This window comes from Coffea eugenioides, chromosome 1 (assembly GCF_003713205.1).
Source record: "Coffea eugenioides isolate CCC68of chromosome 1, Ceug_1.0, whole genome shotgun sequence".
NCBI classification, from domain to species: Eukaryota; Viridiplantae; Streptophyta; class Magnoliopsida; order Gentianales; family Rubiaceae; genus Coffea; species Coffea eugenioides.
In genome coordinates, this window is record NC_040035.1 from 47,554,231 (window position 1) to 47,569,783 (window position 15,553).

Genomic DNA, 15,553 nt, shown 5'->3' on the forward strand with positions numbered 1-15,553 from the left:
TACTGAACATCGAAACCCATACGGCTGTGTCCATTTGGACTTTTGACTGTGAATTCATGTTTGTCTGCAATTGTCACTTGGGGTTTCAACTTGTTTTGTAGTGTAGTGAGCTTTGCATTTGGTAGTGGATATTGTCGTGGCCCATTGGTCGATTGCTGAGAGTGTTGAAAGCGATTTTAATTGCCTTTGACATTGTGGAAATTGGTTCGACTATCGCCATTTATTTTATGTTGTAATATGTCTTTTGTGCAATAAATAAATTTTAACTCGTGGAAGAAGAAAGAGGATGGTGAATATGTAGTATAGTAGAATACAGGCAGCCAAACAAGGTTGAAGATGAACTTGCTTTTGGGATTGGGGGGATTTGGACTTAGGAAATGGAATCCAATGGACTCAAACATAGTTATTAAACTCGGTCCGGTGAGGAAGCCGGCAGAGGAATTGGATTACTAGGTTACTGGTTCAACCAATTAGCGGATCATTGGTCGAATTTGTGAGTATTAATTTAATATTTATAAATATAAAATAGTAATTTTAATATACATAAAATATATAATAAAGTGTTTTTAGATACTAATTATTATACTTAAAAAGATATATAATAAATATATAGATATTAATTAATTACATGTTATCGTACTTTTAAATAAATAAATAATATAGTCAATTATAAACAAAATTTATATCGCTTGTTTTAAAAAATTTAGCATTATTTTTTATTTTAATTTAAAAATAAATTAATTTTCTAACTAATCAAATATTGTCAGTTTAAAAGTTAAAAGAATTAATTGTATAATAAAAATATAAAGAAGTTTATTAAAAAAAATTTTAGTTATCAAATAAAAACTAAACAAGTGGTAAAGTCTATATATATTTAAATGAAAATTCAATGTATAAATTTTATCAAAAGCATATATACATTTTGTTTCAAAAATAAAGGCCCGCAATAAAACAAAAAAAAAAGGTAATTGGATCATTTGAAATGTCGGGCGGATTTTCAATTGAACCATCGAGTCAACCGAATTTGCCCGGTCAAAATAGAGATTCGGCTTGATCTAATGCCTGGATCATTAGGCCGATCGGTTCAACTGTCGAGTTAAGTCTCGATGGTTCAATTAAAAAAATTTTATGTTTTTTATGAACACATTTTTTATTACTATTTTATTTTACATACATCAAATCGTTAAAAGTATGTTTTTTTTTTTTACAAAATTTTCAAAAAAATTGCAATTCAAACGGACTCCAAAGTTGTGATTGCAACGGAATTTTGTGGGAGTATCTGAATATACAAATCAAATTTTTTTTATAGCCAATTATCTTTGGAGTTGTCTTGACTATGAGAAACTATTGAAAGTTCTTCGGAACATTGAACGTGATTTGATATGAGAAAACCTCTTTCTTAACAACTTTTTTTTCCCCCCTCAACACTAAATACTCATTGGAAATTGGAAACACTGGTTTGGATATTAAGTATTTTTAAATAATATTTCGTTTGCATTATAAACATATTTTTTAATCTATTTTTTTATATTTTTAATCATCTTTTTATCTCGTATATATCACATCACAAAAAGTGCTACAATATTTATTTCAAATAATACTTCATCCAAACAAACATGAACCAGCAGCAGATCGATTAAAAAGGCTAAAAAATTGTACTCCTGCCCAGCATCTTGTGTAAAATGTAGCAGCGGATCGATTAGAAAGGCTAAATACACGAGGAAAAACATGAGGAAGGAAAGTGGTAGTGGTCCTGGTCTCCTAGTGTAGCGGTAATAAAAGGACAGGCATGTAAATTTGATTAAAAAGGGCTCCTTTTGTTATAAACCATTCGTGAGCATTAAAAAAAAAAAAAAGGTTCAAAGAAAGGAAGAAAGAGAGCAAAGCCATTCCGGCCCCCTTTATTTCGCTTCTTCCCCCACAGTAATCAGTAGAAAGTTGAATTCCATCAACTGCTCTCTCATTCTCGCTCTCATTGTCGCTCTTTACACATACCGGAATTCGTGTGTATATATATATATGTATATATAGCAGTCCATGAAATTGGAGGAGAACTCTAACTCGGAGAATCCTTCTCACTCCACCTTCTTCACTTGTTGCTCTCCCCTTCACTTTTATGGCTAATAATCCCACTGACGGCCCCTCCGACGACTTCCTTGAGCAAATCCTAGGGTTTCCTGCCTATGCCGGAGCTGCAGCCCCAACCGACCCCAACTTGGCTCCCGGGAATGACGCCCATGCCTTGCCGCCTCCCATGATGCTCCAGCTCAGCTCCGGCGACGCCTCCTCTCACCTCGCCAGTGTCGGCCTCGGCGTTGGAGTTGGACTCGGTGTTGGCACTGGTGGTACCTTTCACGGGGGTAATTTTCCTTTAGGGCTGAGTTTGGAGCAAGGCAAGGCGGGAGGGTTTGTGAAGATGGAAGAAGCCTCCGGGAGCGGGAAGAGGTTCCGAAACGACGCCGTTGATGGCAGACCTGCTGCTCCTTCCGTCAGACCTGTAAGTTCTCTCTTTGAGATGTTCTAACTTTGTTCCTTGCTTGGTGAAGTGAAAAAAAAGGAGTAGTTATGAATATTACAAGCAATTATGGATATTGAGTGTTTTAGACGCTCATGCACATAACTTTTAGGAGCCTACTGGTAGCCAAAAGTTGTTAGAGTTCTACCCTGTCTCGTTGATTTCGTTTACCAACAAATTCTTGCGCCAGAGGTTTAATGGCGAGAGCTTAGTGTTTGGTTTCAGTGGGACGACACAATTCCAAAAGTGTTATTCCTGGCAATGTTTGTTTTGGGCTGATAATTTTAATGTAAACAAGGTGTAGTTCCGATGCGGGAATGAAGTTTTGATTATCTCCAGGCATGCTTTAAATTTTCTTTTTCATTTTTGTACTTCACATACTGATTTCTGCCTTTCAAGTGATTTTTGTAAAGCAAAATCCAGTATTGACTGCCTGATAAGACTTTAAAGCACCTGATGTGTCTGCACGTATGCTTGTGGCCTTTTTTGTTGCGAAATAGGCAGATTTTTACCTTCTTAAATTGAATAACAAAAAGCTCAATCATTTTTTTAAGGGAAGATGTTTAAAATTTCGAGGCACTGCAGATCTCTGCTTCTTGGTTTTGATCTATCTTGTATTAGTTTTTGAGTTAAGTATGACTTCATGAATCATGAACCTTTTGAAGGTGATGCAATTTGGCATCATCATTTGTGACAATTATAGTACTCTTTCTTCCAGGGTTTCCATGGACAGCCATTGCCAACGACAGTTCCTGTAATTCCACATCCACCTGCAATTCGACCAAGGGTGCGGGCAAGGCGAGGTCAGGCTACAGATCCTCACAGTATAGCTGAGAGGGTATGCCTCCTGAATGTCTAATTGAAGTCTAATTCAAGAATCGTTATTTGTAGATTTGTGATTGGTTAGATGCGAGCTTTTGCATCTATCCATCAAAATGAATACTTCCTCTTTGTTATGGGGAAGAAGATTATGTCAATAGTATTGATGGACAAATTTGAGTAATTTTTATCATATTTTAGCTGCAATTGCTGAAGAAGTTTGCAATATGTTTGAGTGGTGATGTCTTTTTTTTACTATTTCCTACACCATTCTGGGGCAAACATTCAAAGCCCTTTTTTGCGTTTCTTCATTTGTTAATATCATCAGGCCATCTTCTTTTCTTGGCTTGGCACAGCTACGCAGAGAAAGAATAGCAGAAAGAATTAGAGCTTTGCAAGAATTGGTTCCCAGTGTCAATAAGGTGAGTATACTTTGTTGCAACATCTCAGTGATGCTTTTGATTCTGAGGGAACCTAGGGACTCTAAGCAATAGAGTGGTAGAGAAACAGATCCATGCAGCTTACAGAATTTTATTTTGATTAAAAAGCAAGTCAAGTAGATAAAAACCAAACACTATTATCTGCCTAAACCCCATTCAAACCTCTTTCTGAAAGGTTTTTTTTTTAGTATAAAAAGTGTGTACGGGTTAAATCACGTACTCCTTACCCCTCCTACATCCTGGCCATGGTGGGACCTTGTGCACTTGGTTTTTCGTAGAAGCACCAAATAACTTACCTTAGTTTGAAGGCGTAGGAATGATAATCTATGACTGTTTTCTTTGGATGTCATTTATTTTAGGAAGAAGTATTTCGTTTTTCTTATTCCTGTAAGCTTCAGCTTGCGTAGATTTAATTGATCTTTTGAAAGGACTTTCTTATGTCTTCCAGGAAATGAAAATTTCAGAAATCGGCAATCTTATACTAAGTATTTAGGGACACACATAGAGCAAAAATACTTGATCTAATTTAGCTTTGCCAAGTTGCCTGTCCAACAATCTGTTGCTGTAATAGCTTTATGGAGCTTTTACACCTCCCATTTGTGGGATTCCCAGACTTTTAAGCCTTGTTTTGATATTGGATCTGAAAATAGCAACACTTGAGCTCCAACATAGTTCAGAAATATTTCTTGGTTGTCCAAGATACTGAGATTTAGAAGGAAAAAAAGAAGAATTTCTTTTGCAGCCTTGTTAATAGTTTTATTTTGATTTATTTTTATAGACTGACAGGGCAGCAATGCTTGATGAAATTGTAGATTACGTGAAGTTCCTGAGACTTCAGGTGAAGGTAATTCTTCTGAGATGATGTCTGTTTTATTCGGTGATCATTCAGAAAATTTAAACTTCTTTTGGGGCTTCATGTTTAATGACCCTTTTCAGATAAGTAATGTCTTACAATCTGTCCGTATTTGTGTAATTTATGACAGTTATTTCTATCTATTTATTTTATGAGTTATTTGTGGACTTTTATGCCCTATTTCACTATATAATTATGGCCGTTGGAGGAGTGCTACAGTTCAATCTTGATTTTAGCCTGTTCATTACTATTCTGTTAACATACAGATCGGATGCAATTTTTTGGTCATGTAACATTATAGATATTCTTTTTGGATGACAGCAGCTATGCTCTAAGATGCATTATTTCTCTTGTTGGTTAAACTGTGGTCTGACTGGCAGATTTATAAATTGATCTGAATGTCATGCAACTTGTGTCTTTTTACTGGTTGGCATGATACCTTTTGATAGATACTGCCACACTCTGAGTTAGCACTGAAATCAATATAGGTTGTTGTTTACGAGAATCCATTTTGACATCCATTGGAGCTCCTCCCTTCCCTGCCTTAAAAAATTCAATCTTTGTGAAAGACTCTAAATCTGTAGAGCATCTGCATCTTCTGCCTAGCTGCACTTGAAAAAGGAGTTATAACTCCTTGTTGATGACCGTACAGGTGTTGAGCATGAGTAGATTGGGGGGAGCTGGCGCAGTGGCACCACTTGTGACGGATATTCCAATATCGTCAGTTGAGGTAATAAAACAACTGTCTTTGGTCTGCTGTGCCCTCTGGTTCCATTCTACACATTTATCTGTTTTATGTGCTTTACGAAGGAAGAGAGCGGCGAAGGTGGAAGACCCCAGCCGGCCTGGGACAAGTGGTCAAATGATGGTACTGAACGTCAGGTAGCAAAACTCATGGAAGAAAATGTTGGGGCAGCTATGCAGTTTCTTCAATCCAAGGCACTCTGTATAATGCCTATATCTCTTGCTTCAGCTATATACCACACGCAACCACCAGATGCCTCCAACCTTATCAAGCCTGAAACAAATCCTCCTCCGTAGGCCTCTTCAATGTCATAACATCCCAGTCCCAAAAAACAAAGTTTGCTGTGGCCAATTGATTCCCCGTCCGTAAGATCAGACTTTATGAAAATCAACTTTTGCTTCCTTTAATTGAAATCTATGTCAGATGCCATGATCCCACCTTTTGCCTTATTGTAGCTTTATTCTGGAGAAAGTCTGGTGTTATTTGTAGAGTAATAGGAACGCACCCCTAGTGTCTTGCTAGATTCATGTAGTGAAGAAATTGTCAAAGTTCTCTTGATATGCTGTGCTTTTTTGTATCAATGATGTGACCTGGAAGTAGTGGTGGATGATGGAAGCACATTTATAGTGGGGACTCTCATTTTGATGGTGGATGTTGGGACCCTTCAAAGGCGTGATGCACATATATTTATGTACTAATGTAATTAGATTTCAGCACAAATGGCATTTCGAGTTAGAATGGATAATGCTCGTTTGTCCCAGAAAGCTGGATTTGTAGTCCAACCAAAATTATTAGTGGCGTGGGTGGGTTGGTTCATGAAAGTGGTTTTGACTTCTTGTTGATTTCGCTAAATCATTATTGAGAAAATATAATATTATTGTTGGATGGTAGGAAAGAGCTTGAGCAAAAATGGAAAAGACGTCTCGAGCCCACGGGGTCACCTACTTGGTACGCATGAACTGATGGGTTTCGGCAAATTGTCCATAGTGATAACGTTTCAATTAATCACAATGGTATGGTTTCTCTTTTCGTTATAATGAAACGTGGCAGAATATTCGAATTGCTATTCTAGCCTTGCCAACTAACATGACTCCATCTTTGATGCAAATAGCCGAGAGCTCTGAGAGTGAAAATCTCGTTTTCCAGAAGCGGTTTGCAGGCAGAAAATAGTTAAACCGAGGTTCAGTTTTGTGATAGGAGGTGACGCTCCCATACTCTTGCGCCTAGCCTGTAATTTCACTGTCAAGTTTCGTGTGACGTCCAGCAACATATCTTTATCGTAAGACGTGAAGCAAGGACTTGAACCGGCCAGCGGAGAAGAAAAATGAAATAACCGCGTGTGGCTTGCAGAATCACTTTCAAAACTTGGGCTTATATTCTCATACACTGTCTTGCTCAAGCCTTTTAGCGCTAGAAAACTTGTATGCTTCGACACCAAACGCTATTAATGGTTACATATTTTCGCAACGTTGGTTCGAATGAGAGCTTCCCCGTATTGTATGGGAAGTTCATACATCTTGACGCATGCCGCTTCCCTGTCTAACGTTTTAAGGGCTTTGCTTTCGGCTGAAAATGAGCTCACCTGACAGAGAATTAGGAAAAAATACTATGACCATGGCTGCTTTCTGCCACCCATACAAAAGTCCATCAATCAACCAAATAAGTTCAATATCAATAGCAAAGGAATTACTCCCAAAGAGCACGCAAAAACCCTTGAAATCGTAAGTGCATCTAAACAGAGATTTACAATTAACCAGACATTTTGTGATAACTTTTTAAGTCCTCAAGTGTACCAATCGAAAGTATTAAGGTAATGTGGACACAAAGGCCATCCATATTATGCATCTGGTACATAATAAAAAAGCAGAAAGGGTTTGTAACCATGAAAGGATTAAATCCACAAGATTCCCAACTGGCAGGAAAATTGGAAGTAAACAAGGGAAATCTTTGAATCAAATAGGCCAGAGACAGCATAACTGAAGGATGGTACTAAACGCAACAAGCATTTTTTTGTTATTATTAGTTCCTGGTAATTTAGCAGGCATCAAGATCGCGGCATGGTGGAGCCTTCGGCTTGCCTAACAACGTAATATTCCCTCCTTCTGGTCCTGAATTGATCCGTTTTGGATTTTGTGTGCCGCGCTGAAGTACAAATGGCATGATTTGATAAAATATATATTGATGCAACAACAAAGCAAATAATATGCTGGCAAATTTATTTCCTTACCGGTGGCTTTTCTCCCCTTCTCAATGCCTCAACGATCTCAACAACTCGTTTTGGAGTAACATCTTCCTGCAATTACCCCCCACACACACACAATAACACCAAGAAATTGAAGACACAAGGGTCCAAATGAAATCAGATTTTCTAGTAAAAGCCATAATATATAAAAGGAATAATATCTACTTACATAATAGTTATATGCGTATCCTTCAGATCCATTGGAATAGTCAGCCACAGTAATCATTGGAGCATTTACACAGCATCCCTATGGAAATGAAACCTACATAGCATCAAGTTCCATACCAAACTGGATTTGTTCAATCACACTGGTAACAGTAAGAAAATTAACTCTTCTCCATGCACTGATGGAGAATAGGATAACAAATACATGGAATAATCACACCCAAATGGAAAGGTGGCACTCATCATGTTCATTACTATTGTGATATGCAAGTATATCACCACCTGCATCATGCAATGTTTTCAGTCTAAGAGCATGCTACTTAAAATCCAGAGGAGAATAGCAGGTATGTTTTCTCTCTGCTAATGCACTCCAATCTGTGTAAAACAGTTATTTGATTCAAGCTTAGCTCACTCATCACAAAATATATTAGAAAAGTAGAGACACATTCTTTAATGCATATCCCCTCCAGTGCCTAGAATTGGTCAAGCAGACCATATCTCATAGCAAACAAAATGACAAATCTTCTGATCAGAACAGGACAGAGAAGAAAATGTACCATGCATTCCATTTCTCCAACAGAGAACAAACCATCTTTTGTAACCTCTGCAAATGATGAATAGCAACTTCAAATGAAAACCAGAACATATAGCTTCAATAACATTCAGTATACAAGACAATCGATGAAGAACATTCCAACAAAGTTACCGTTGCGTTTTACTCCTAGGTGCTTTAATAATGCATCTTCAATATCTCTTGAACCACGCAACATACAAGGTGTTGTACCGCAAACCAAAAGGTGGTATTTACCAACCTGATAGGGTAACATAGCAGTTCACTGGGTCAAGCTGAAGCATAAGAAACACAGGCTCATAGTAAATTATGGTGACATCATGTAACCTCTCACCTTTGTACGGTTAAACATTGAATAGAAGGTTGCAACTTCATAAACTCGAATTGGTGCAACTTCAATAATTCTTGCCACCTTTATCACTCAAAACAGATTAAGCAATATGAGCAGCATATTGGTCATTGCTGAGTGGTCAAGCAATCCCATCCATGAGTTAATATAAGTGCTCAAAAAACCATTGTTTTATCACTCAGTAGAGCACAAAACCCAAACAGAGGCTTAAGATTGTTCAAAGAAGAAAAAAAATTTTAAAAATAAAAGCTGTCCAACTGCCATTGCATGATAGAGCGTCTTTATGGAATATTACAATTTACATGTAGAAAAAGATTAAGGTTTCCCCAGTTTAGTAACTTGTTGCACCTTTTGAATAATTCTCTCGAACAATTCAACACAATAAATCAACATCGATTAGCTACATTTAAGAAGCACTTAGTATGAAAACCGACTCCAAAGTTCATCAATCGGCTGTCTGGAAGTACATCTAATACGCAATTCCATTCCAAAGTTCCTAGTGTCCACATGCTGACACAAATTGTTAAATTTTTCTGTATGCATCATATGCATATGAGTGCAGAATTCAGCACACTTGGTAATGCTTCTCTAATGACAGCAACAATGAAGAGTTATCAACTAGTTAAACCAATGGAAGATCAACCAACAGCAACATACTTCGTTCATAGCTGAAACAGTGAGCCATCCGCCGTGTTGTTGTTGTGCAAGATCCAGCAAAGGAATAACTGCAGATTGCTTGTAGTTGGATGGGTAATGGGATAATATCTCTTTCACCTATGCATATTGGAAACTATTTTGTTAAGAGGATGTGTAATTTCTTAAAGATCCCAGAAAAGAAAGACAGCAAGCTACGCATAGGAAAGACTTTTTCCAACCTGATTTTCATGAGAAGCCTAATTGCTAATAGAGTTGATGGCAAACATAGTATCATCAGTAGTTCAATACTAGAAGCATGCCACCATATTTGGAAAATAACGCTAATCAAAATCTTTGTAATTCAATACTTGGTGAAGGCAAGACCATGTCCTCCGATTTCTCAAGTAATAAAGTGACTAAATGAGTGTCCTATTAACGAGATATCAACCATGGTAATCTAACCCTAATGTTGCTGCATTTGCCGATTTAATTAGAGAGCAGAAATGCCAAACTTAAGCGATACGAAACCTACAAAGTGCAGTAAGTAACTGATCCAATTGAGAACTATAAAAACAGCGCAGCTTATGACAACAACCGCCCCAGTGACTTCTAACAGGAAGTGCGTGCAGATAAGAATCGATTCTATAATGTATTAAACCTATTAAAAAAAAAGAGTGGGAATAATAATCATAAAACAATGCGAGGAAATAAGCATTGCAGAGCTAACCTTTGCTTTGTTAGCTTCCTTGAATTCCCAGGGAAGGTCCGGATTGTTATCAGGTGTGTCCAGGTGCTTCACAAATCAACGTCAATTACTAAATTAGAAGACTCCAAATTTAAAGAAATGAAATCTAATTTTCTTTTCAGGGAAAAAGTCGATAGAAATGAAAGTGAGCACTCACATAATTTAAGGCAGTGGAGAATAATCGAGGAGCCTGGAGGAGAAACACCAAAGAGGATCGAAATGAACAGAAATAAAATAGATATATAATAAAGAAAAATAAGAAAAAGAAAGGAGGCGAAATTAGATGGGAGAGTGGGAGTGGAGAACCTGAGGGATTTGACGGAAAACTTGACGGATCTCGCGGAAGCGTTGAGCGGCGAGACGGCCCAGCATTTTCCCTCAGCTCTGAATGGATGGAACTGGGAAAGAAGTCTGGTGTGGAGGATTAAAGATTTTCTGGTACAGTGGGGTTTGATGATGGGATTCTGTGTGTGTGTGTGTGAGAGAGAGAGATGTTCTTAGCTAGTTTTCTCAGGCAAGGTTCTTTCTTTGGAGAGGAAGAGTGACAGACCAAAAAAAGAGTGCTGCGTTCGCGCGTCATCCACGAGGCCTATATCCACATGGGCTGGCCAATGGAAATTGTTGGGCTTTTGTTTGGTCTGTCGATTTGGGCCTCAAACTCTTGATAAGGACGTAGCATTTCCTAACATATAAAAAAAAAAGTCAAGTGTTTAAATCTTGTTGACGTGGTCGTGAGAAATATAAGAACTCGTGTAGTTTCAAGGGCATGTACTAACTCATAATGTTTACTCACTCATAGATGAACTCATAATCCAGTAGAATGGTGGGACAAGACAACAGGAAGAAAAACAAAGGCAATCTTAGTCAGAAAGAAAGAGGGGGCGTATCTTCTAGTTGCATTGCGTTAGTGTTAGTGTAGCATGTTGTGTGGTGTCTTCATAAGCATAATAGTATTCTTTACAAATGCCATGATGCTCTGCATTCCTCATGAATCCAATTAACAAGGAGGACAAAAAAAACAATGATGCGTGTGCTTTTGAGGTGATGATGATTCGACATGTCTTGTGTATTGAAGTTTCAACATTTGAATCACGGCTGCTGATAACTTTCCTGCTTTCTAGTGCTCATTATGCTGATTTTATAACAATTTTGCCTGCCCGATTTTTAGATTTCGTATAGCCTTTTGCATGGAGAGATCTCTTTTTTAAGTTTGAATGTCATGGCTCTCCCTTCTTCTTTACTGGCTTTAATTAATATCAGTACGTGGTACTGATGATTTTTGGGCTTTTGAAGGATGAAAAGCAGCAGTATTTCGAGACAAGTGATTGGGCTCCTTGAAAGCCCATTGTTGGAGACCATCGAAAGGCCTGTAGCCGTGGTCCACGGAATAATTCGTAATGACTGAATTCGAGAAGAACTAAACTCTTGATCGATTTGTGCGGAGAGATTAATTTTGGAACACTTGTAATCTAAATCCAGCCCATAAAGACATGCACCCTGCAAGGCTATGGGATACTAAAGAATTAGGAATCCAGAGTCACAAAGAAAGCCATCAGATCGAAATCTGTACACCTGATCTGATGAGCGGATCTGTGTTGAATCTGATCATGACTAAGCTAGAAAGCGAGCGAGGAGTCTTTCTTTTTCTTGGAGAACCCAAGGCGTTGGTTGAAGGAGAATTCTTTGGTGGCGCCTGGCGGTGGTAGCACCGTAGCAGTAGTCCATGTTTAATTTGCGAGTACGTGGGTGCAGTGACAAATGCTACTACTACTATGCTATATGCCGGGCCGGCTGTAGTAGTTAATTTTGTTTCTTCTAATTTATCCGCCGGCGTACGTCCTGCAACTACAAACACCCAAGGCCTTTGGCTTCGGATTCTTTCATGATTCTCAGCCTTCTGCAAGAGGAGACGAACATATTCCATGGAACATCTCCAACTAGCATCCAGTCTCCATCCTTGTCTTCATAAGTGGGTGCATAGTCAGATCCGTTGTATCCTTCCCTTTCTGAATACACACCTGATAATATAAAAAAACACACGCACATATAAAATAACCATAGGAGCCATGCAGATCATACTACAAACCACGCTGCCTGAAAAGATCTTTAACAATTGATCTCCCACAATACACCACCACTCAACCAATACTTCTTTTTTTTAAAAAACAAAAATTAAAATCAATTAAAGAAAGCAGGGCAGGGCGTGTGCTTACCGATGGTGCACTTGAACATGACCTCTAGAGCCTTGAGCAGCTCGGGATAGTTTTTGTAAACCCTAAGGTCGATTTTCCTGAGGTATGGAGCTCCGTCCATGCTCACTTTCACGTACATCCCCGAAACATCACTCTCGGTTTTCTTTTGCTGCTGGAGAGCATTTCTCCTGTAAGATCGAACCGGTGGCCACCCAACTACTTGTGCCCTGAATTATCAGATTCATTTCATCATCGATTAGTACTTGGGGAAAAAAAAAGAGGTTTGATTACTTACCATCCACTAAAACACATGCAGACAAAAGACAAACGCGCCCAGTAGGCTGTAATACATGCATGATGAGATCTTGTAACATGTATTCTGCTTACTTGGGAGGCGGAGCACAATCTTGGTCACACTTGTCAGAGGAATTATAATCCATTTCTGATGAAGATCTCTTGTTGCTCTTGATGACGAGGCTGGAAGGGAAAGATTGCTTCTCCGGTTCATGATGGTCTGTCCCCAGCAGACCTAATCTCAACTCGGTTGCCAGTTCGTTCTCGTAATTCGCTGCCTTTCCCATCTCCATTTTCTCAGAAATTATCGTCGTAATATAATATGTGTTGCACAAATCCAAAAAAAAAAAAAAAAATCCTAGCCAAACAACAACCAAGCTTTTCCTCCTCGACAGATGAGTATCTCAAGAAACAAAGAGGTTCTTCAATGGAGTCTAGGTTGCTCCTCCAATTAACAATTATTGAAAAGCTGCAAGATGCGAGTTGTGAGAACTGAGAAATGAATGGAGAAGAAGTCCCAAGTTTTATAAGTACTACTCCTATAAGTTGAGCCTTTGAGAGTGGGGTGAGACCGACGAGACAATATCTAGGTGACTTATTCAGTCTGTGCATGAATTTCTGGACAGATTACTAGAAGAAACTGACAACACCCCCACACGCTTTCGTTTCTTAACTTGACAGTTAACACGCCTTCCTCCATCACGTGCTAAAGTTTCGGGAGACGCGTTGAGTTCTTGAGGCGCTTTCGAATATGAAATCGCACTATTTGTGGGACCTATCTATCCCGGCTCTTATGTCTGTGTCCGTATCCAAAGAGTAACAGCTCTGACTGTCTGTCAAATGATGGGCAGTTCTGGGTCTTGTGCGGGCAAACCGGGGAACACTGGAGGGACAACCCCAACCGCCAGCATTCAAGGCCGTGGCTCGACGGATCCGCTGCCAAGATGCGTTCCAATTATTGTAGGGGAAATCAGGGAGCGTTGGATTTGGATCACGGGGCAACGTAGAGGAGCCGACCATGTGAGGTGGGGTCCGACCCTGTCGAATGAGAAAGTTGATTGGTTCGTCTGTGTGTGAATGGTGGGAGTAGAATGGATGGCTAAGCTCAGGACTTGTGGCTGGGATCCATGATGCATCATCATAATCCTCCAACCAACCTCCATTATCTTCGTGGACACTCCCAAGTCGCAATCCATGTTTTTAAACTCGGATCGGATAATCTTGAACGAATGAATGAATGAATAATCTTGAAAACAAAATATGCTCTCTGTTTTCAAAGATTCAAGTATACTTACTTTTTGTTCCAATCATCCAAACAAATAAAACTGGAGTAAATGTCATGCAGGAACAGATAAACTACTTGCGATGGAGAGGCCATATCACAGCTGGTTGATTTTGGATAACAACTGTACGTTTCCATAGAAGAAAAGTGAAATGCAAGAAAATGAAGTAAAGAAGTCGCCTTATCGTGTATGAATGGTTAGGAAGAAAATATGGGAAGTTTTTAAAAGTTAATAAATGATGATATTTGTTCTAGAGTAATGTATCCAACTAACTATTTTCCTTTGATATCCTGCATATTTATAAATTTTGCAAGAAATATACACACCGGCAAGTGCAAAAAAAAATTGTAACTTCATTTTTTTTTTTCCTTTTTTCCCACTTTTCCTTACGACCAAACAGTACTGCCTCCTAAGTCCTAACTAATGTGAATGTTGGATATGAAAAATTCATCAGTATACCAAATCAATGTGATATTAATATGCCAATATCTGCTTGACTTAGTTCGATCGGATGGTTGAAATTTCAATTTCTATACCATACATACGAAAGGTTATTGGAGGAGTGGTATGAACTTAGGACCACTTTAAGTACTATATGAGTTCGTGGACTACCGACAGTACTGATCTGATAAAGGAATTCTCTGTCATTTTACTCCTATTTTGCAAAACATCCTTGTTTTTTCTTTTTCTTTCTCCTTTTTTGTCAAAAAATTGGAAGGATGAATGAAGAGATTGGCATTCTATGGTCGATCAAGAAATCCCGGCTTCAAAATTCTAAGGCAATTAATAATCAGATTTAGACATTTTGAAATTGATATGAAAGGACTCACACACTCGTGTTTATTCAAGAAAGCTATTATGCGTTCATGGAGGTGCAACTTTATGCTTTTTATATGGCCATCTGGTTACTTTCGATTTTCATTACTTCTAGAAACACACATGGTAGATACCATATGGTGGGCAAACAGGAAGTACAATCACATTTAGATTTGCGACTAAAAAAATTTGTAAAACGCTCAAGCTACGCACACAAGAAATGGTGCAAAAAGTAGTACTAAACTTATTATTGTCTTCTGTATGACGATTCATGCATGGACCTCAAGTGAGACAAGATAATATCCAGTGCCTAGATTGGGAGTTTATAAAAGAAAATAAGAAAAATCTTGAGTTAAAAAGAGGGGGGAAAAAAAAAAAAGGAATAGCGACACTCACTCTTCCATATTGTCTAGGATCGACTAATGGAAGTGAGTGTCTAGTTCCTAGGAGTAAAGGAGGCGAAGGGGAAAGAAAAGATCAATAATATACATGTTACACATTTGCAGTCGGCAGAATTGAAGAATGACCACCATTTAGACAAACCCTTCATTCTCAGAATGCAACTTATGAGCAGAAAGAAACAACTCTGGTTACAGAGGCGAATGGTCTGCTTTTGCTTAACATAAAAACATATATAACAGACGTGCCTAAATAGATATAGTATTTATTACCTAATCAATTATCGAGTTTTAGTATTTCACCGCTTCTCAAACAAAACATGACCTTATGCTCAGGGGCGGATTTAAGGTGGGGGCACGGGCCCCCACTGCCCCCCTTAAATCCTTATAATATATATACATATTTAACATAGTTTTGACTATGCTCCACTTGGCCACTTCCCAAATTTTATTTTCTACTTTGTTCCAATTTGTCCCCGCCACATGCCAC

At 38.4% G+C, this 15,553-nt stretch overlaps 3 protein-coding genes across 4 annotated transcripts; 1 reads left to right on the plus strand and 2 right to left on the minus strand.

The window, feature by feature from the left end:
* Positions 1-1,859: 1,859 nt before the first annotated feature.
* On the plus strand, positions 1,860-6,188 carry LOC113751111 (transcription factor UNE12). Of its 2 annotated transcripts, none has more exons than XM_027294989.1 (6): positions 1,860-2,497; positions 3,234-3,353; positions 3,691-3,756; positions 4,553-4,618; positions 5,280-5,357; positions 5,442-5,607. In XM_027294989.1, exons 1-6 carry the CDS (start codon positions 2,117-2,119, stop codon positions 5,511-5,513), a joined length of 783 nt encoding a protein of 260 aa, XP_027150790.1. In that variant the 5' UTR covers positions 1,860-2,116; the 3' UTR covers positions 5,514-5,607. The 2 variants fall into 2 exon arrangements, with proteins under 2 accessions (XP_027150790.1, XP_027150784.1); XM_027294983.1 differs by having other exon boundaries at positions 1,863-2,497; positions 5,438-6,188.
* A 906-nt stretch (positions 6,189-7,094) lies between these two features.
* LOC113751125 (NADH dehydrogenase [ubiquinone] flavoprotein 2, mitochondrial) lies at positions 7,095-10,624 on the minus strand. The gene is made up of 10 exons (XM_027295001.1): positions 10,387-10,624; positions 10,238-10,270; positions 10,063-10,128; positions 9,357-9,473; positions 8,685-8,762; positions 8,486-8,591; positions 8,337-8,383; positions 7,784-7,861; positions 7,600-7,665; positions 7,095-7,514 (listed from the first exon to the last, which is right to left on the minus strand). Exons 1-10 carry the CDS (start codon positions 10,450-10,452, stop codon positions 7,407-7,409), a joined length of 765 nt encoding a protein of 254 aa, XP_027150802.1. The 5' UTR covers positions 10,453-10,624; the 3' UTR covers positions 7,095-7,406.
* Positions 10,625-11,563: 939 nt separating this feature from the next.
* Positions 11,564-13,120, minus strand: LOC113781138 (auxin-induced protein 22D-like). The gene is made up of 3 exons (XM_027327004.1): positions 12,660-13,120; positions 12,294-12,499; positions 11,564-12,098 (listed from the first exon to the last, which is right to left on the minus strand). Exons 1-3 carry the CDS (start codon positions 12,857-12,859, stop codon positions 11,926-11,928), a joined length of 579 nt encoding a protein of 192 aa, XP_027182805.1. The 5' UTR covers positions 12,860-13,120; the 3' UTR covers positions 11,564-11,925.
* Between the last annotated feature and the right edge of the window lie 2,433 nt (positions 13,121-15,553).

What these genes read in the sequence shown, in the direction of transcription:
- LOC113751111 (XM_027294983.1), top strand. Translation starts at nt 2,117, where the DNA reads ATGGCTAATAATCCCACTGACGGCCCCTCCGACGACTTCCTTGAGCAA. An exon ending in TGGTTCCCAGTGTCAATAAG is followed by an intron (nt 3,757 to 4,552) that starts GTGAGTATACTT and finishes TTATTTTTATAG; the next exon opens with ACTGACAGGGCAGCAATGCT. An exon ending in TTCCAATATCGTCAGTTGAG is followed by an intron (nt 5,358 to 5,437) that starts GTAATAAAACAA and finishes TGCTTTACGAAG; the next exon opens with GAAGAGAGCGGCGAAGGTGG.
- LOC113751125 (XM_027295001.1), bottom strand. Translation starts at nt 10,452, where the DNA reads ATGCTGGGCCGTCTCGCCGCTCAACGCTTCCGCGAGATCCGTCAAGTT. An exon ending in AGGAAGCTAACAAAGCAAAG is followed by an intron (nt 9,474 to 10,062) that starts GTTAGCTCTGCA and finishes CAATATGCATAG; the next exon opens with GTGAAAGAGATATTATCCCA. An exon ending in GAAGGGGAGAAAAGCCACCG is followed by an intron (nt 7,515 to 7,599) that starts GTAAGGAAATAA and finishes TTTGTACTTCAG; the next exon opens with CGCGGCACACAAAATCCAAA.
- LOC113781138 (XM_027327004.1), bottom strand. Translation starts at nt 12,859, where the DNA reads ATGGAGATGGGAAAGGCAGCGAATTACGAGAACGAACTGGCAACCGAG. An exon ending in GATTGTGCTCCGCCTCCCAA is followed by an intron (nt 12,500 to 12,659) that starts GTAAGCAGAATA and finishes CTGATAATTCAG; the next exon opens with GGCACAAGTAGTTGGGTGGC. An exon ending in CATGTTCAAGTGCACCATCG is followed by an intron (nt 12,099 to 12,293) that starts GTAAGCACACGC and finishes TTATATTATCAG; the next exon opens with GTGTGTATTCAGAAAGGGAA.